This window comes from the organism of the source record quoted next, unplaced genomic scaffold, assembly GCF_019419815.1.
Source record: "Pyrus x bretschneideri cultivar Hongxiangsu unplaced genomic scaffold, Pyrus_bretschneideri_v1 Contig12, whole genome shotgun sequence".
NCBI lineage: Eukaryota > Viridiplantae > Streptophyta > Magnoliopsida > Rosales > Rosaceae > Pyrus > Pyrus x bretschneideri.
Window position 1 is genome coordinate 8,620,036 of NW_025999413.1, and position 20,817 is coordinate 8,640,852.

At 38.2% G+C, this 20,817-nt stretch overlaps 1 protein-coding gene across 3 annotated transcripts; it reads left to right on the plus strand.

The window, feature by feature from the left end:
- Positions 1-894: 894 nt before the first annotated feature.
- Positions 895-15,738, plus strand: LOC103947430 (callose synthase 7). Of its 3 annotated transcripts, none has more exons than XM_048578403.1 (42): positions 895-1,442; positions 3,131-3,231; positions 3,672-3,784; positions 3,872-3,959; positions 4,045-4,176; positions 4,291-4,452; positions 4,578-4,667; positions 4,788-4,879; positions 5,009-5,132; positions 5,563-5,697; positions 5,793-5,869; positions 5,949-6,036; positions 6,299-6,421; positions 7,266-7,383; positions 7,506-7,837; positions 7,963-8,015; positions 8,191-8,251; positions 8,526-8,607; positions 8,701-8,750; positions 8,848-8,934; positions 9,049-9,153; positions 9,362-9,456; positions 9,542-9,623; positions 9,741-9,904; positions 10,006-10,129; positions 10,257-10,369; positions 10,481-10,583; positions 10,669-10,820; positions 11,072-11,181; positions 11,273-11,377; positions 11,464-11,532; positions 11,638-11,821; positions 11,914-12,025; positions 12,266-12,388; positions 12,509-12,627; positions 12,733-12,816; positions 12,885-12,997; positions 13,074-13,303; positions 13,725-14,519; positions 14,628-14,678; positions 14,825-15,010; positions 15,153-15,738. In XM_048578403.1, the coding sequence occupies exons 1-42, from the start codon at positions 1,253-1,255 to the stop codon at positions 15,399-15,401; spliced, it is 5,766 nt and encodes a 1,921-aa protein (XP_048434360.1). In that variant the 5' UTR covers positions 895-1,252; the 3' UTR covers positions 15,402-15,738. The 3 variants fall into 3 exon arrangements, with proteins under 3 accessions (XP_048434360.1, XP_048434361.1, XP_048434362.1); XM_048578404.1 differs by having other exon boundaries at positions 5,796-5,869; XM_048578405.1 differs by lacking the exon at positions 8,848-8,934.
- Positions 15,739-20,817: the final 5,079 nt, after the last annotated feature.

The following is a 20,817-nucleotide window of genomic DNA, read 5'->3' on the forward strand; positions in this document are numbered from 1 at the left end:
TTTTGAATGTTCACTGGAATTGGTGGATGCTTCCATGAATATATGGCCTAGTTTCGTGTCTAGGACTAGATTGATAACCTTCTAAATAGTGGCTTATTCATTCAAACTCAATCTTGTATACCAAACGAGGCCTAAGTTCTTGAATTTGGAGTCCTCTGCCTTTGAGTTAGGCAGAGCATAGATCTTTTAAAGCACCAACCTTTTGTAACCAGATTTTTTCTCTCCAAATGTCTATTTTCAATTTGAACGTACATACAAAATTGAATGAAAATATTTTAAATTAGATAATATTGATTTTGTTTAGTGCATGACCAATAATTCAACAAACGAGAGATGCTAGGATCAGTCATTAGTAAAAGAATTTATGCAAGGTTGTTCATGTAATTTGAAGATAATATAAGGTTACTGGTAAAAGGTTACGTGTTCAAGAAATAAAAATTTAGTCATTAAATTATTAACATAACCATCATCAGTTACTTGGAATGTGGAATTCAACTTCAAACATATTGATAACTATGTAATTGAAGTATCGATAACATTATAACATGAATCATGTCCAAAGCCTGTAGTGTTTTAATATGCTTGTCCATATTAAATATCAAACCAGCATGTTGGTCAGACCGTTTGACTCAAATAATGAACAACAACAATCATTTACATATCGTTTGTACGTGTGTAGTCATTTTGCTTTTGTGCATGGAGTTGCATGGTGGGCATGTATATGAGTGGTTTGTCCTATTTTAGTCACAAGATTAAGAAAATTGATCATTTATGTCTATTTCTCGGATATTACACGTGTCACCCTGCTGGCTTTAGGGGTCCCCACTTTCTTTCTTCTTTACGGAGTCACAGTTCCCGCTTTGTTAACTTCGAAACTAAGCAGATTCCGGTGATCTTAGAAGGCAGCCTCTCCGCAGCAGAAACACCACACTTCCGCGCAGCTGATGAAGATTTGTTTATCACAATTCTCTAATTCTAAAAGCAAAAGCACTTCAAAAGGCATCTGAAACCCTCCAATATATCACCAATTCCTTTCTTGCTTGCAAAGCAAAAACACACTTTGCTTTCCTTTTCCCCACCTCCTTCCCAGAGTGTGTGTGTGTGTGTATCTCTCTCTCTCTCTCTCTCTCTCTTATATTTCTCTCTTTAAATCGCCGAAAAGATCACATCATATCTTCGCAACAACCCACATTGAATAAGTGAGAGCTGAAACCGAGAGGAGACTGCCGAGGATTGGCGGTGCTTTTCGGAAATGGCCAGCTCCAGCGGGACGAAGAACGACTTCCTGGGGCCGCCTCAGTCATCATCGAGGGCAATGACCACTAGGGCTTTGGACGACGCGTTGGACAGCATAGTTGTGCCCCCTGCACTTGACTCAATTGCTCCGATTTTTCGAGTTGCGGATGAGATTGAGAAGGACAACCCTAGGGTTGCTTATCTCTGTATGTTATTGTTGCCCTCACTGTTAATTTGTCATGTTAGTTTGCAATTCGTACTGTTTGGAACCAAGTGACCAGAAAAAGTTTGAAATTACTTTTTTTGCATGAATTCGTTTGTGTGCATAGTTTGGAACAAAATGTTAAATTGTGTTGGAAAATTTAATATTATTATTATTACTATTATTATTTTAAATTGATTATTTGAATGGAAGTTAGAAGTTGTGCCTTTTGGTTGTGACTTTTCACGACATGTTTTCTAAAGAAATATCTCAAATTCTATAAATAGGGAAGCCCTCTATAAACATATAATAACTTTTACATTCACTTATTCACACATATAGTGCACTATTGTTAGAGAGTTTTGTAGTGTTCCATTGAGTCCATATGAGGGCGTATTCACAATCGTGGTTCATTGGAGTCTTGTATCCTGAGAGAAGCGCCGATCAACCATGAGCACCGTAATAGGGGATAAACTTGTTTTAATGACAGAGTGGTCAACACTTGCTTCGACCATATTTTCTAATTTTTCTAATCCATTATGTCATGTTCATTTAACATTGGTTACTCATGTGCATGAATTACTTTGACAAGTTTAATTGGTGTAATTGCTACTCTGATTTTTCATTAGTAAAGCAATTAAATGGTTTGCATATTCTGGTTGTTGAGAAGAATTGTATATGAAAAACTTTATGTCGTGTTATCTTTATTTGATTATGCTATTTGGATATATGACTGATATTTGATGAAAACATGGAACTACTTTGGTTACTTTATAGTGGGTATCTAATGTTCTGCATTTGCATATAGATTTGTTACTTTGTGGAATTGTTCACTGTAAATATTTTAATATATATGTTCTGCAAATGTTACGAGGTTGATTCAATGACTTATATGGCTGTTTTCCAGAAAAGCCAGCACTAGTATCTTTTGGAAATAGCCGTTTCCGTTGCCCATTTTCCCAGTCGTGACTAGTTCTTTACCATGTTTTGTAGCAATGCATGCATATACCGCCACTAGTGTGATATATATGGTCATAATTCTAATTAATTTCATTGCATGCATATGCATTATTTTGTTTGTTAATTGGTTCGTTCATAGGCCTGTGGTTGTGGCAATTTTTTCGACGACAAGGAAATCTGAGAAAAGGGGAAATACCTTTTCATGAAAGGATGTTTCTTTTCACTTAGAAAACTATGTGCCGACGTGCGTTGGTAGATAGAGAAGGTCTGAAAGCTTGAGATATCATGTGTATACACAAGAGATATGCTTTGTGTGGATTTCTAACTAGGGCGTCATATATAGTGAACACATGATGCATGACAACAGTAAATAATGAAACCAATGAAATGTAAAATGCTACGATGTGAAATTAAAAGGAGTGCCAAGAGAAGTGCTTCTCATAGAAAGGACTTGTGAGGCTCGAAAGCCTAGAAGTAAAGATAGATAAAGAGAAAAGCCAGAAAATCTTAATAAGACTTAATTTCCTATTAATAATTTTTTTAATCTATATTCCAGTGCGGATAGAATATCAATGTTCTTTGTCTCAAGTGTTCCTGCTTCGCTTGTTAAGTGAGCTTCATTGTTGTTTGTAATGTGCTTGGTGTGTATGTTTTGAGTACGGCAGAAAGCACTTGTTGATTGTAGTGGCAGAATATGTTAGTATGTTAGGTTGATATTTTTTGTGCATTCAGGCCGCTTCCATGGATTTGAGAAGGCAAACATGATGGATCCAACATCAAGTGGACGTGGTGTTCGACCCTTTAAGACGCTCCTTTTGCACAAACTTGAAAGGGTAGACCCTTAAATTGTTAATGGTTTCTGGTATTTTATTTTCTTTTTCCTGAAGATTGGTCCGATCTTAGCACTTCATTTATATTTCTCGTTGGTAAGTGTATGATTAGTTCAGTTGTGATTTCATCTGTACGTTAATGGGGCAAGATTTATTTTATTCCTTCTCCTCCTCGTTTATCCTTTTGGCTTCCATGATTAGATGTTTCAAACTCAGTTCCTCCTGCAATTAGACCTCTGATTCCATTGTGGACAAGGATTGGACCCCAAAACTTTAAGCTGTCGGGAAATAAGGGAACAATTCATACCAGGCTACCATTTTAAAATAATCTTTAAGGCTAATCCTAATTCTAAAGTATCATTACTAATCTTTATATTACATGAAGTGCTTTTTGAAAATGAATTGAAGTGTCTTTGTTTTTCTTAAAATTCTATTCATTGCAGGACGAAGTGGATACAAAACATCAGCTTGCTAGATCTGATCCACAAGAAATTCTGAAGTATTACCGCCAATTCTATGAGAAAAATATCAAAGATGGAGGGTACACAAAGAAACCGTAAGTCTTTGAATTTTGATATGCTTGATTTATTTGCTAATTGGATTAATCATTGTATCTTATACTTTTGGACACTAACTCTTGAAGGGAAGAGATGGCTAAGAATTGTCAGATTGCAAGAGTACTGTATGATGTGCTCATGACACTGGTACCTCAATCCCAAATAGACAAACAGGTTTGATTTTTATGATTTGGGGATGCTCAAGTCCTTAACAGACAGTTTGATACAGAAGGTACTGAAAATAATTGTATCGTTACAGACACTGAAGATGGCTGAAGATGTCCAGAAGATGGCTGAAGATGTCAAGAAGAAAAAGGAGCAGTATGTCAACTATAACATTCTTCCGCTTTATACTGTTGGTGTTCAACCAGCAATTATGGAACTTCCCGAGGTTGTACATACGCTGTATATGTGATTTCCATTCCTTTCTGATTTCGTTTCATGAAATATTATTTTTCTCTATTGCTTACTGCTTTATTGTCTTATTTTCACCTGAAAATATTAGATCAAAGCAGCGCGCCGTGCTCTACAAAATGTGAACAGTCTTCCAATGCCAATATTTCATGTAAAATCCGTGAATCCTGATGACAGTTCAACAGCGCCTACAGAGAGGATTAAACCTGTCAATGATATACTCGATTGGCTTTCGTATATTTTTGGGTTTCAGGTGACTTCTGCCCTAAATACCCATCTCTTTCATCTTACCTTGGTTCTTATATGCCATAGGTCCGAAACTTTTATTCGTATGCTAACCTTAAGTTTCTTAATGGGTTGCTTTTTTGTGGGTTGAAGAAAGGAAATGTGGCGAATCAGAGGGAACACTTACTCTTGCTACTTGCCAACATGGACGTAAGACACAGAAATCTTGAAAATTTCACTGAGGTACATCTGTGTTGCTTTGAGATGCTTTGTGTTTATTTTTTGCTTTGAGTTTTACAGGCTCCCATTTTTCTTGACTGTATTTTACGTGATGATTAAAGATTAACAGAAAGCTTATTGCAGTTGAACAGTGCCACTATACAACAATTGAGCGAGAAAATTTTTAAGAATTATCGTTCCTGGTTTAACTATTTGCATTGTAAATCAAATATTAGGTGAGTAATCTAAATACCATCAACGTTATAACTTGATGCCTGAATTTGAATTCATAGAGTTGTCACCATTTCAGCACTACTAATTTTCATTTGGTATCTCTGTCCCTCCCTCCTCCTCCAACTTTTAAGGTTCCCTCCGGGTGAAGACAGACAAGAATTGGAACTTATTTACATTGCGCTCTATCTTCTCATATGGGGTGAAGCTTCAAATATTCGGTTCATGCCTGAATGCTTATGCTATATTTTCCATCAGGTATGTAAGCTTTCTTTTCATATTAGCTCATCAAGATGAATGCTCTGGAGTTTCATGTCATAACATTAGTTTTTTTTCTAGACCGTGGCCCTTTTTTTTCGAAAATCATTTTGAGAATGGCCAAATCTTTTAGTAGTTTTCATTATTTTCTTAGTTTCTTATTATAGCTAGCCTCCTGATAGCAAACTTGATTTTGAAACCAATTCCTCACCATTTATTAAAACAGTAGAAGAACAAAATGAAAGTCTATAAGTACATACTAGTGAGTTGCAAAGTAAAACATAAAAGTCTAGTCTACAACATAAATATTATACTGTAAGTTTGTAGAGAATCATGCTTGTTCTTAATACACAACTTTTTCAGAAGTTTCACTTTGACATGTCCTGAAACTTATAAGGTTTGATAACACTTTTCTTCCATAATTGTTAAGATGGCCAAAGAGGTATATGGAATTTTATCTAGCAATGCTCATCCGGCTAATGGAGAAACATACGAAACAACAGCACGGGAAGAAGAATCTTTTCTGAAAGATGTTGTAACTCCTATCTACCAGGTCTTGTACAAGGTAAGGATTGTATTCTACTGCCTGTATTTCTCCACAAGAAGCATTTTTATTACAATTTTGTAATTCAAAAGTTGAATCTCTTTTTTGTTGCAAAGGAGGCAAAGAGAAACAAAAATGGCAAGGCAAGTCATTCAAGATGGAGAAATTATGATGATCTAAATGAATACTTTTGGTTAGTATCTTTGATGGTAAATTTTGCTTTCGGTCCAATTCAGATGTAAATAGCTGAAAGACCTGTTTATTCCTTCTAGGTCCGACAGTTGTTTTAGGCTAGGGTGGCCAATGGACCCTAAAGCAGATTTTTTTAGGCATTCAGATGGGATTCAACCAACAAAGGAGGTACTTATCTTTGTTGAGATTGTCTGTTTATAACTTTGAGTGGGGGATGGTCAACTTAGACATATTGTTCAGAAGAAACAAAACTCCTATTGCTACACAGTTTACTAAAATTCCTGTTCTCTTATGAGTTGGACTTTTCTGCGTGCTACATGGGCACAGTAACTTGTCTATAATACACAGTGTTTGCGCACATGCGCATAGGAATTTTCTTTTTATCCTTTTTCTTAATAAATTTGTATTCATCTGCATACATGTTTAATAGAGGCCAAATCAAGCTGCTGGTGGGAGGAGGAAACCTAAAACAAATTTTGTAGAAGTCCGAACATTTTGGCACCTCTACAGAAGTTTTGACCGAATGTGGATATTCTTGATATTGGCTTTCCAGGTAGTCTTAATTTATAATTATATGTTTATAGTTTGAGTAATGACTCCAAACTCCCTTAGAGTTCTCAAATACACAATCCTGATATACACTAAACTCCACGTCGTAAGTGTCTTTCACCAACGGTAGCTTTTCGATTTTCAGTGTGATCTTATAAACAATGTACTCTCTTTCATGCCCTTTCCTATCCATAATAACATGATTGGAAAAGCGAGCATACACTTCCCTTGCTTCTGAAATCACCTATAACAGCTGTGTATGCTGTTATAATACGTTGATGTTGTCATTTTCCATGCCCACCTCACTTCATGTCAGGGCAGTAGTTCAAGAATTAACATGGCTTTTCAAAGCAATTTGGATTTTGAAGTCCTCTACGGAAGTGGACTTGAATTCTAAACCGTGTTTATTCAAGCTCGTTAACCAACAATATAGAATACTATAGCCTATACTAAATAGAAAACAAAATATAAAAAAATTCCTATCTATGCAAGCTTAAGTGGTGGTGATGGAATTTGAGAGCGATGGAAAAGATACGAATTCGTATTGTCTTTCTACATTCTGTTTTGTTTTGTGGGAGGAGGATTGGAGGTGGTGGGTGGAAAATAGGGTAATGCTTTGTTTAAGAAAAAAGCCATCATCTGTGCAGCTAAGAGCGTGTGGCATTTTTCTTTCGGGGAGCTTTTCCATTTGAATCAAAGTGGCTACTCCTGAACAAAAATGAGGTTGATATGTTTCCTAGATAAAATAGGATGTGTTTTTAAGATGAAAGGGAGATTGGAGAATTTCTTTCTTTTAATTCTATACAATTCTTGTAAAGGAGTGTGCCTCACTATATTCTGATTTTTAGGCTCTGCTTATTGTTGCATGGAGTCCTTCTGGTTCTCTGACTGCTTTCTTTGATGCGGATGTCTTCAGAAGTGTTTTAAGTATCTTCATCACTAATGCTTTCCTCAACTTATTACAAGGTGGGTGTTCTTGGCATTTATTTCCCTATAATGTATACCGTTATATTCTGCTCTAATGGCATGCCATCAATTTACTGACTTTTCTGCTACACTTTCCTATCTTGTGTTTGTATGTTCTTCAGCCACTCTGGATATAATTCTTAGTTGGCATTGTTGGAAGAGCTTGGAATTCACTCAAAAACTACGATACCTCTTGAAATTTGCTGTAGCTGGTGTATGGGCTGTGGTTCTGCCTATTGGTTATTCTAGTTCTGTGCAGAGTCCTACAGGACTTCTAAAATTCTTCAGCAGTTGGTCTAGGGATTGGCGGAATCAATCATTTTATAATTATGCTGTCGCGCTCTATCTACTTCCTAATATATTGGCTGCTGTGCTATTATTTCTTCCACCTTTACGGAGGCACCTAGACCGCTCAAGCTGGAGGATTGTCACTCTCTTTATGTGGTGGGCTCAGGCAAGCATGTCTAAAACAAATTTCTTGTTGCCTTGTGCTTTAGATTTATCTTTTTGCTTTGTTGTTTTTGCTTGAGTTATGGATATTTGAATGATTTTTTTGATGTGTTTCTGGCCATACTACAGCCAAAAATGTACGTAGGAAGAGGGCTTCATGAGGACGTCTTTTCACTGCTGAAGTAAGTCAAAAGTATCTTCACTTACTTTTATTATTTTTCTTCATCGTTTGAGAGTGGGTGTTGATGAGGGGGTTCGCCATTTTGCTGCTTGTCTTTCCACTCATTAGTCATTACTATGGATATTTGATTTCGGGTGCCCTTGTTCTGATTTTAACAGAATTACCTTTCTTTTCAGATATACGCTGTTTTGGATCATGCTGCTAATCAGCAAGCTATCGTTCAGCTATTACGTGGAGGTGGTTTCTCTTCAATATTCTTCTTTCTGATCTTAACCCCTTTTTTATTTTCCATTTCTTATTCATGTTCACATACATGCATAGCAAGGCATTGGCATATTCATGTAGGTTTTAGGTACTTGAATGATTTACACACTCCCACACACGTACAATCTGTGTGTGTTGTGTGTGCATAAACTCAGTTAGTTCATGAAATTAAAACTGAAGAGTGACGAAATTTGCTAAACTCATTTTTTTTAAGTTACTAATCGGTATTTGTATATTATGATAACAGATACTGCCACTTGTTGCACCTACAAAAATAATAATGGAAATGCCTATAAGTAATTATCGATGGCATGAGTTCTTTCCAAATGGTAATATTTCAAACTTTGCTATACCGCTTTCACTTAAAACGTTTTTATCTGTAGCCTGCTCTTACTACAAATTCACATTTGGAACTGCTGTAGTAACTCATAATATTGGCGTTGTTATTGCAATATGGGCTCCAATCGTCCTGGTAAGTGAACCGCGGAAGAATTCTTTCATATGGTAAAATTTGCATTTCTTGTACATGCTTATGTAAATTATCACTTTTAATGATTATTGGTGTATAGGTTTATTTTATGGATGGACAAATATGGTATGCAATATTTTCTACTATCTTTGGTGGAATTCATGGAGCCTTCAGCCGTGTGGGTGAGGTCGGTGGCAAATTTGTTCTCTCTGTTTACATTTAACGTGTCTATATCTGTCTCAGACTCTCAGCTTGTCTTGGTTTCTTCCCAATGAACCCTTTATAACTATTTGTCTCTCAGATACGGACCCTTGGGATGTTGAGGTCCAGATTTGAATCTGTGCCTTCTGCTTTCAGTAATCGTCTTATGCCGTCACAAAATGAGTATGCAAACAAGGAAGAACCGGTACTAATTTAATCAGTGTTTTCATATTGCTCTATGTACATGGAATTTAAGTTGATTTTGCCCCTCATAATATATTTCATACCATACATAGATGATTTGCACACCACATACGGATGCAGGTAATTTGTTTGGTATTTCTTGTCAATCATGACCTGAAATCTTTTTTCTTCCATGTCTTTGACTAAAAGTGGACACTTTGATGTGGCAGAATGAGCAACGCCAACGAAAGAACATTGCTAATTTCTCTCACGTTTGGAATGAGTTCATAACTTCAATGCGAGGGGAAGACCTTATCAGCAATAGGTTAACTTCTTCTTGCTCTCTAATTTACCTTTCAACGCAGTTTTGGAAAGTTGCTGATTATATCCGTTCAAAATAAACCGTACAGAGATAGAGATCTGCTGCTTGTTCCATATTCATCAGGTGATGTGTCTGTTGTCCAGTGGCCTCCTTCCTTGCTTGCCAGTAAGGTATAATTTACCTTTCAACGCAGTTTTAGCAAGTTGCTTTTTTACATGCCTTCATATGTTAATTTTATGTACAAATCCAATCAGTAACTCTTATTATTGTTGTTTTCGCATGTGAAGATTCCGATAGCATTAGACATGGCAAGACATTTTAAGGGGAAGGCAGATGATGATTTATTTAGAAAGATTAAGAATGATGGTTGTATGTACTCAGCAGTAACTGAATGCTATGAGACACTCAAGGATATTATATATGGCCTTTTGGAAGATGAAGCGGATAAGATGTAAGTCAGAAGCATACCAGTTTGAATGTCATAGATAACCAGAATCGGCTTGCACAATTTTATCCTCCCTATTATAAAGTATGTTTCATCTTGCATATCAGGATTGTAAAGTGGATATGCTCTGAAGTAGACAGTAGCATACAGCAGCATAGATTTTTGACTAAATTCCGCATGAGCGGGCTGCCATTTCTTAGCGAGAGGTTGGAGAATTTTCTAAAGCTCTTGGTAACATACTTCCTTCGATGCCTTTCTAAAATTTTTAGTGCTGAGTTTTTCAGTAACGAACTGATAGTCTAGACAATGTAGACATTATACATTTCCTTTCTGAGTACTTAAGTTGGTGCGTTGGCAGCTAGTCGCAGATGAGGATGATGATAATGTCTATAGTTCCATGCATCAGATAATCAATGTCCTTCAAGATATCATGGAGATTATCACACAGGATGTTATGATCAACGGCCGTGAGTGAGTTCTAAGAAATTAGTGCATTCTGGTGACTGAACAAAAAAATGTCATAACCACCAAATGGGCCTTTCCATCTCCTGTGGTTTTATGGTTTTGTTCTTCTCTGTGCAGAATACTGGAGGCAGCACATCACATTGATCCTCAAAATGTCAAGAGGGAACAAAAGTTGCAAAAGCTTAAGATTGGCTACAGACATAAGGATTGGAGGGAGAAGGTAACTTTGGGAGACATTCTTTTGTTATTGACATTAACTGATTATCTAAGATTTTTGGGTCTTACTATCTTCTATGTTAACAAAGGTAGTCAGACTTCATTTGATTTTGACTGTCAAGGAGTCTGCCATCAATGTCCCTCAAAACTTGGAAGCTCGCAGGCGCATTACCTTCTTTGCAAACTCCTTATTCATGAACATGCCACGTGCTCCCAAAGTTCGTGACATGCTCTCATTCAGGTCTGTCATTGTAAACGCTCAGTTTGTCAATGGTAAAATTAGGCTACTAAATGGAATAAGGAAATAACAAAAAGGCCCCCCTTTGGACATGATTTTTGAGACTTGGTTGAAGTTGAAAGATCAATATGGTTTTTCTTCCAACATTTGTGTTGAAGATATATGTCGCTTACCTCTTTCAAGATTTTCTTTTTCGCTTCGGGATCTGATAATTGCTAAAATAAGTTCAATATTCTTCCTGATTTATATTTCAGTGTTCTGACTCCTTATTACAAAGAAGATGTGCTCTATTCTGATGAGGAACTTATACGAGAAAATGAGGATGGAATCTCAATTTTGTTCTACCTGCAGAAAATATATCCTGGTGCGTGTCAGTCTCATATCTGCATTATTCTTTTCATTTTTTGAAATTGACTTGAACTTACCCTTGCCAACCAACTATGATTGCCAATTAGATGAATGGACAAATTTCAAGGAACGGCTAAAAGAGATTCCTGAGGACAGATCAGAGTTAACTCGTCAGTGGGTATCTTACAGGGCACAGACACTTTCTAGAACAGGTCTGCATCAATTCGTAAATTGGTCTCTTGTATAATTATCATTTAATTATGTGAACTTACACTTTTTATCTGTATTTTTCTGCTAGTGAGAGGGATGATGTACTATAGGAAGGCTTTAGACCTTCAGTGTGTCCTGGAAACAGCAGGAGATAGTGGTTAGTGGTTTCTGTAGCAGATAATGGGTTTCAAGATCAACGTTACCTGATTTTGGTTCCAAAATTTTTTAAAAGCTAGTAAAGTGGCATCTGGTTATGTTGCAGATTTTTTTGGAGGCTACCAAACCTTAAACGAAAATGCTGAGCGGGCTTTTCGAGATCGTGCACAAGCTCTGGCAGATTTGAAGTTTACATATGTACTTTCTTGTCAGGTCTATGGTGCTCAGAAAAATTCCAATGAACCTCGGGATAGAAGTTGTTACATTAATATCCTGAAGCTGATGCTAATGTGAGTCAATAGTGCCGTAGGTGAACAATGAGTAGATTCCCTTGCTATTTAAATTGTCGATGGCATCGTTTAATATGTAAACTTTTTTGTAGGTATCCATCTCTACGTGTTGCTTACATAGATACAACGGAGGAGCAAGTGAATGGAAAACCCCAAAAAACTTACTTTTCTGTTCTAGTCAAGGGAGGTGACAAATGGGACGAGGTATGGAAAAAGACTGCTTGTTCTATACACACTGAACCGTGCATAGCATAGTAGCATGTACATTATGTATATATTGTAATAGTACTTTTGATTAGATGTCCATTTCGTTGTAGACATGCTTCATCTATAAACAAGTGTCCAGGAATCCACACATAGAATGGAGTAATTAAGAACCGTATGGAGTAATTTCGAATGTTATGAACAGTTAATAACTGATACTTCATTTTCTTGCATTGCTAGGAAATATACCGTATCAAGCTTCCAGGTCCTCCTACAGATATTGGCGAAGGAAGACCTGAAAATCAAAACCATGCCATTATCTTTACTCGCGGAGAAGCCCTGCAGACAATAGACATGAATCAGGTAGCTCTCCTTGTGTCTTTATGTAAAAATTATATACAAAGTGGGTCATTTTTACCTTCTTATTGCCTGAAAGAGGAAAAAAGGGTGTTATATTGTGCTTTATTCATCCTCTTTTTCCAGGATAATTACTTCGAAGAAGCTTTCAAAATGAGAAATGTGTTGGAGGAATTCCAAAAGCATCGTCGTGGGAACCAAAAACCCACAATATTGGGTCTAAGGGAGCATATTTTCACTGGAAGGTCAGCCTTTCAATATATCTGTTCAAAATTTATGGACCTTAATGGGATGATTAGAGGCAATTGTAGTGTTATATGCTTATTTTTCTTTTCCTTCTTAATGTACAGTGTTTCATCAGTTGCTTTGTTCACGTCGAATCAAGAGACCAGTTTTGCAACCATTGGCCAAAGAATTTTGGCAAATCCACTGAGGTAAGCCTTAAGTTACATTTGACTGAGCCACATTCTAATACCTATCTAATGCCATTCCAACTTGACAGGGTACGGTTCCATTATGGTCATCCTGATATATTTGATAGAATCTTCCACATAACAAGAGGTGGCATAAGCAAAGCTTCAAAAGTAATAAACTTAAGCGATGATATATTTGCAGGTAATTTTCCATTCTTAACACGATCATCCACTAATTTAGTATTATATCTGCTGACTAATTGTGTTGATGCCTTCAGGGTACAATTCAACTATGCGTGGGGGATTTATAACACATCACGAGTATATCCAAGTAGGCAAGGGGCGTGACGTGGGAATGAACCAAATATCACTTTTTGGGGCTAAGGTTTCAAATGGAAATGGAGAACAGACACTTAGCCGTGATGTTTACCGGCTTGGGCGTCAGTTTGATTTCTTCAGAATGCTGTCCTTTTACTTCACAACAATTGGATTCTATTTTAGTAGTATGGTATGCTAGTGAGAACTAATCTCATTTGTCTAATGATTTACTTTGTTCCATTCGTAGTTTATACTGAGTAGATTTCTTAGACAACATGCTTGGGAGAACTAATCTCATTTGTCTCTGTACTTCAATAAACCATCCCTTGTCTATTTTAGTAGTTGGCATTGTTTAATTCACGTTTGAATGATTATATATGTTACTGACAATGTCCTTGACAGGTACAATAGTTATAGATGATAAAGCGGCAAGCCGTATTCACAATAAATTGATTGAATCTGACAATTGTACAAGTAGGAAGGGCATTATTAGAGTTTTGAGGATGCGTTTTGGTCGTCTTTGGGTTTATGTGTTTATGTACTTGAAGGGGTGTGGTATTTTACAACTGACCTATGTATTGCAGCTTGACACGGACATTATATTGTTTCAGGTAACTGTGCTGGCTGTATATGTGTTTTTATATGGACGTATGTACATGGTTATGAGTGGGTTAGAGAAGGAGATCATGGAGAATCCAGCCATACATGAGAACAAAGCCTTCGAAGAGGCTTTGGCTGCCCAGTCTGTCTTTCAACTGGGCTTGTTGCTTGTGCTTCCCATGGTAATGGAAATTGGCCTAGAGAAAGGGTTCCGCACTGCCTTGGGTGATTTTGTCATCATGCAGCTGCAGTTGGCCTCTGTTTTCTTCACATTCCAACTTGGAACAAAAGCCCATTACTATGGAAGGAAAATCTTACACGGAGGATCTAAATACCACGCAACTGGCCATGGTTTTGTTGTCCATGCAAAGTTTTCCGAGAATTATAGACTCTACTCACGCAGTCACTTTGTGAAAGGGTTGGAAGTGCTGATTCTGCTGATTGTTTTTGGAGTCTATGGGGAATCTTATAGGAGTTCAAATCTTTTTCGGTTCATCATTTTCTCCATGTGGTTTCTGGTTGCTTCGTGGTTGTTTGCTCCTTTCATATTCAATCCGTCCAGCTTTGACTGGCAGAAAATTGTAGATGATTGGACAGAGTGGAATAGGTGGATGGGAAACCGTGGTCGTATTGGGATATCACCTGACAAAAGTTGGGAATCATGGTGGGATGAAGAACAGGAACACCTCAAATACACAGGTTTCCGGGGAAGAATTCTTGAGATAATACTTGCGCTTCGGTTCCTTATTTACCAATATGTAATTGTTTACCACCTTGATATAGCTCATCACAGCAAGAGTTTACTGGTAATATTCTTGTTCCATTATATTTGACTAGTTGTTCTCCTGTTGGCCTATAAATAGTTGTTTAGGCTTAAGGCCTAATTTTTACCACTTTTTTCAATTTCTTTGCAGGTTTATGGACTTTCTTGGGTGGTTATGGTAACTGTTCTTCTCGTTCTAATGGTATGCAAATAAAAATCACTAATAACTAATACGTATGTTTGATGCAAGGTTGTTTGGACTTGGTTTTGACTGGGTTACAGATAAAAATGTTACTTCTCGGATAATATGATATATCTAATATTGCTTATTTTGCATGTTTCCATCAGATAGTTTCCATGGGTGGACGAAGATTTGGCCCCGACTTTCACCTCAGGTTCAGGATTTTGGAAACGCTTCTGTTTCTTGGTTTCATGTCAGTCTTGATTGTCCTATTTGTTGTTTGCGGCCTTACCATTTCAGATCTATTTGCTGCAATCCCTGCCTTTCTACCAACAGGCTGGGCCCTCCTTCTGGTAAGTCAAATGTTTTATGGAGTTCAAGCATTGGGAGTTTTTTCATTTCGAAATACCACTCTCAAAATTATGCTTAGAAACAACGTCCCAAACTTTTCCTAATTGTATTCATTAAACCAATTGTTTGTTTCGTTCTTTCAAGATCGGACAAGCATGCAGGCCGGTGTTCAGAAGGCTAGGATTCTGGGAATCAATCAAGGAGCTTGGACGAGCATACGATTACATAATGGGACTAGTAATCTTCACGTCCATAGCCATTTTGTCATGGTTCCCGTTTGTATCAGAGTTCCAAACACGTATCCTCTTCAACCAAGCATTCAGCAGAGGCCTGCAGATTTCCAGGATTCTTGCAGGAAGGAGAGACAAGACTGCGTCTTGGACAGAAACTTAAAAATTTCCATCTACATCGAAGCTTTTAGCATCTCTAAGTTCATGTCCGCAATTAGAATATAACTAGAAAGTGATGCTTGCGCGTTGCTGCGGGATTAAAAATTGTATGAAAAATTGTGTAACTTCATTATCTTCATAAGCAATGTTTTGTTTAGGACCTTGCAATGCCTTAACTCACTCCTTAGTTAATTTACCTGCCTCGTAGTGAATATAGGAATGTGGTGACTTAGCACTTGGGTTACCTAAGTCTTTTGTGTATAGTGGATGATGTGGGTATATACAATCCCATTGTAATTCCCTTTGAATTATGAAATAACAAACTTATCTTTTCTCTACAATTTTCCTTTTTCTCTGCAACTTTTCTTTTCTCTACAACTTGTTCCCCCCTTGGTGCAGCTGGAACCTATCATTTGGTATCAAAGCCAGGTTTCGATCCTGGGACCTGTGGGTTATGGGCATGCCCAGAAGGCGGAATTCGAGTGCCAAGATGAAGAGATGCTCGTCGCTGGCATAATTCATCCAAGCATGAGTCCTTTTTCTTCGCCTGCATTCTTAGTGGTTAAGAATGACTCTTCCTGGCATTTTTGTGTGGACCATCGCGAAGTCAATTCTGTCCAGTTCCCATTATTGATGAGCTATTGCCTGAATTGCAGGGGGTGGTTATTTTTTCGAAACTGGACCATCGATCAGGCTACCATCAAATCCGTATGCATAGGGCGGACATCCATAAGACGGTGTTCCGCACTCACGAGGGTCATTACGAATTCACGGTCATGCCTTTTGGCCTTACCAACGCCCCTGCAACGTTTCAAGCACTGATGAATTCCATCTTGAAGCCACTACTCAGAAAATCCGTCCTTGTTTTTTTTTTACAACATTTTGTTTTTCAGTGCTTCCTTGGCTCAACATGTTGCCCATTTAGTTGTGGTATTTGACATCTTACAGGCGTATCAACTGCATCTGAAACCATATAAATGCCTTTTGGTCAGAACTCCATTGCCTACTTGGTTCATATCATTTTTGCCAATGGAGTCACGGTTGATCCCTCCAAAATTGCTGCCATTGTGGACTAGTCGACACCTACTAGTGTTCATGCTCTTTGAGGATTTTTGGGTCTCACGAGGTATTACTGTAAGTTCGTCCAACATTTTGGCCTTATTGCCAAGCCCTTCACAGACTCGCTCAAAAAATACGGTTTTCTTTGGTCCAAGGACTCGAACACCGCCTTCTCGGATCTCGAAGGTACGCTGTCCACCACCCCAATCCTCGCGCTGCCCGATTTTACTAAATATTTAGCCATTGAGTGCGACACCTCCAATGTCGGTATTGGTGCTGTGTTATCCCAAGACAACCACCTGATCTAGTTCCTCAGTAAGCCTATAGCCCCCAAACACCGATCTATCTTGGTGTATGATAAGGAAATGCTCACAGTGATCTTCACGGTTCAAAAGTGGCATCTATGCTTAATTGGCCACCACTTCAAAATACTCACGGATCACCAGACATTGAAATATTTCTTGGACCAACACATTGCTACTCCAGCACAATAGAAGTGGTTACTGAAACTTCTCAGGTACAACTATACTATGGAGTACCGCTCTGGTGCTTCCAATGCAGCCGCCGATGCCTTATCCCTCCATCCCAAATTACTCTCCTTAATGGGTATCTTATAGCCATTGTTTGATTGTGTGGCAGCGATACAAGCAGCCTATACCACAGACCCCCAGGCATCCGACATCCTCAAAGCATTGCACCAAGACCCGACCAGTTAACGCTCATTTCAGCTCCAAGGTGACCTTCTCTATTACAATTCCGACATTTTTGTGCCTTCCATGTGGCTCTGGCGTTCCCACCTTCTCAAGGAATTCCACGCCTCCCCCTCTTCAGGTCACTTTGGCTTCTTGCACACTTACAAGCGCCTCACCCACAACTTTAATTGGCATGGCCTAAAAAAGGATGTAAAGAGTTTTGTGGCAGTTTATGAAGTTTGCCAAAGAACCCATTATGAAACAATTAAACAACCTCCACCATTGTAGCCCTTATCCATTCCCATCCAAGTGTGGACAGATATCGTCATGGACTTCGTCGAATGTCTACCCGCAGCCAACGAACGGGATGCTATCTTGGTCGTAGTGGATCACCTCTCCAAATATGGACACTTCATCCCTATCAAGCATCCTCATACTACCCCCCAACTTGCAAATATCTTCATTCATAAGGTTTTTCGTTTGCACGGGATACCAGCGTTCATTGTAAGTGACAAGGATCCGACTTTCATTAGTGAATTTTGGACTGCCTTTTTCAAACATTAACATACAGTACTTTCTAAAAACTCAGCCTATCATCCACAATCTGACGGCCAAACGGAAGTTCTTAACCGCACCTTGGAACACTATCTGAGGAGCTTTGTCATGGACAAGCCGAGCACGCGGTTACGATGGCTTCCGTGGGCCAAATGGTGGTAAAATACTACCTTTCAGTCCTCCATCAAGATAACACCCTTCCAGGCAGTCTATGGCTACCCCCTACCCTCTGTGTCGTCTTACCTTCCCGGCTCCTCGCCTATTCACTTGGTGGATATCACTCTTCAGGACCATGACACTTTACTCAAGTAGTTCACGGAAAATATGCACGTGGCACAACAGAGGATACGTCAACAAGCAGATAAGCATTGGTCGAAACGCACTTTTCAGATAGACGATTGGGTCTTTCTCAAACTCCACCCCAATCAGCAAATATCGGTGTCCAAAACTCACTGCCCAAAACTGGCTCCTCGCTACTACGGCCCCTTCCGGGTGATCGTCAGAGTTGGACCAGTTACTTACACCTTGGACCTTCATCCTCAGTCACGCATTTATCCCACCTTTCACATGTCTCTACTTAAGCCCAAGCTCGGTGCCCACAAGGTTGCCTCAGCCACTCTTCCCTTGGTCTCTTCTGATGGATCTTTTCTATGGTTCTCAGAACGGATCCTGCAATGTGGCATGTTCAAACATGCCAATAAGGCGGTCACTCGCTAGCTTATTAAGTGGACAAGTATGCCGAAGCATGACGCCACGTGGGAGAACGCCGACTCTATCTTGAACTGTTTTCCAGAGCCTGTCCTTATGGGGTGCCCTGTTAGGACCCTGTAATGCCTTAACTCACTCTAATGTTAACTTACCTGCCTCGTAGTGGAATATAGGAAGGTGGTGACTCAGCACTTGGGTTACCTAGGTCTTTTGTCTGTAGTGGATGATGTGGGTATATACAATCCCATTGTAATTCCCTTTGAATTATGAAATAACAAACTTTCCTTTTCTCTATAACTTGTCCCCCCTTGGTGCGGCTGGAACCTATCACACGTGGGCTGGGCAAATGGGTCCCTGAACTGTGGCGGGAACCAAAAATCAACCCTGCACCCAAACGAATTGGAGTCACGTGTGGCCTAGGAGGGCAATGTCGTCATTTAACTATGCAACAAAGAGAAAAAAAAGCTTGCTGGAAAACCAAATGGAGGGCATTTTTGTCCGCGCATTGTTCATGAAAAGTGCACGTTGGTTTGGATTTTAGTATAGAAATAATTTATCCTGTGAAAATCCATAGAATCACAACAATTAATTTTATGAGGAAGATTAAGTAGAGTGCCTTTTTAGTTGCTTGTCTTTGCCACTCACTGCCTATTCCTAGTTTCATGTATATCATTAGCTGCTACCATCTTTCCACTTATGATGTTAAATTGCATAATTTTGAATGTTCACTGGAATTGGTGGATGCTTCCAAGGATATACGACCTCGTTTCGTGTCTAGGACTAGATTGATAACTTTCTAAATAATGGCTTATTTGTTCAAACTCAATCTTGTATACCAAACGAGGCCTAAGTTCTTGGATTTGGAGTCCTCTGCCTTTGAGTTAGGCAAAGAATTAGATCTCCTAAAGCACCAACCTTTGGTAACCAAATTTTTTCTCTCCAAATTTCTATTTTCAATTTGAACTTACATACAAAATTGAATGAAAATGTATTAAATTAGATAATATTGATTTTGTTTAGAACATGACCAATAATTCAACAAATGAGAAATGCTAGGATTAGTCATTAGTAAAAGAATTTATGCAGGGTTGTTCATGCAATTTGAAGATAACATAAGGTTACTGATAAAAGGTTATGTGTTCAAGAAATAAAAATTTAGTCATTAAATTTTTGACAAACCATCATCAATTACTTGGAACGTGGTATTCAACTTTAAACATATTGATAAGGGTTTTTATTGCATATAGTCCTTAAAATTGATCCAACTCATCAATGTAGTCCCTCAATTTCACAATCAATCAATTTCATCCTTGAATTTGACTACCACACATCAATGTAATCCTTGCCGTCTAAATCCGTCAAATTTTATGTTAATTTGCTGACATGGCAAAAAAAATCTTTTTTTAAGTTTAAAAACAATTAAAACGAAGTAAAATATTTTGTTTTGTAACGAAATAAAATTTAAATTAAAAAGCAAAAATGATACCAGCCATATCGCCCTAGCCCAATCCGCCATTGCCACACTCACCCGCCACCCCAAGTCCAGCCACACCCTGGTGGCGGTTATGCGAGCTATCTTTAAGATTGAAGCTTGAAGGTTTGAATGGAGCTGAGCTCAATTTGCAGATAATGTGTGCCTATAATTCAAATCCCCACACTGCCAAACTGAGCACGCCATTAATGGATTCAAATACGCACCAACCCAGTTGCACCAACCAATTTTGGGTAGCTTAGAATTTGCTCCAAGCTCCCTCCTCGCCAATTTCGTCGACGGGGTGTGACTGGCTTAGGGTAGATGGGTATGACACATAGGCGGATGCGACGGAGTAGACATCGTTGGACATTTTTTGTTTTTATTTATTTGATTTCTAATTGTTTTTTTTTAACTACAAACAAGTGAAATCTCTAGGTATAGTCTATGTAGCATCAAAATCTTGGTTATGTGAGTTTTCTGTGTGCCACATCAGCAAACTAACAAAAAATTTGACGAATTTATATGGCAGGGACTACATTGATGTGCGGTAATCAAATTTAGGGACGACATTGATTGATTTTCAAATTGAGGGACCAAAGTGATGATATAGGCTAATTTCAGGGACCATTTGTGATAAAAACCCCATTGATAACTATGTAATTGAAATATCGATAATATGATAATATGAATGATGTCCAAAGTTTGTAGTGTGTTAATATGCTTGTCCATATTAAATGGTCAGACTGTTTGACCCAAATAATGAACAACAACAATCATTTACATATCGTTCGTATTCATTATTTTTTCTATTTTATATCATTCGTACTCATCATTTTCATTGTCATTCACATTCTAATATGCTCGAAATATTAGAAAGCTATTCATAAAAATAGGGAATTGTTATTTGCACTAAACAAATTTCATTTTGTACT

Bases quoted from the DNA above. Each gene is read 5' to 3' on its own strand.
- LOC103947430 (XM_048578403.1), top strand. From the start codon at position 1,253: ATGGCCAGCTCCAGCGGGACGAAGAACGACTTCCTGGGGCCGCCTCAG. The intron at 10,821-11,071 runs GTCTGTCATTGT...TTTATATTTCAG, and splicing joins CGTGACATGCTCTCATTCAG to TGTTCTGACTCCTTATTACA. The intron at 14,520-14,627 runs GTAATATTCTTG...ATTTCTTTGCAG, and splicing joins ATCACAGCAAGAGTTTACTG to GTTTATGGACTTTCTTGGGT.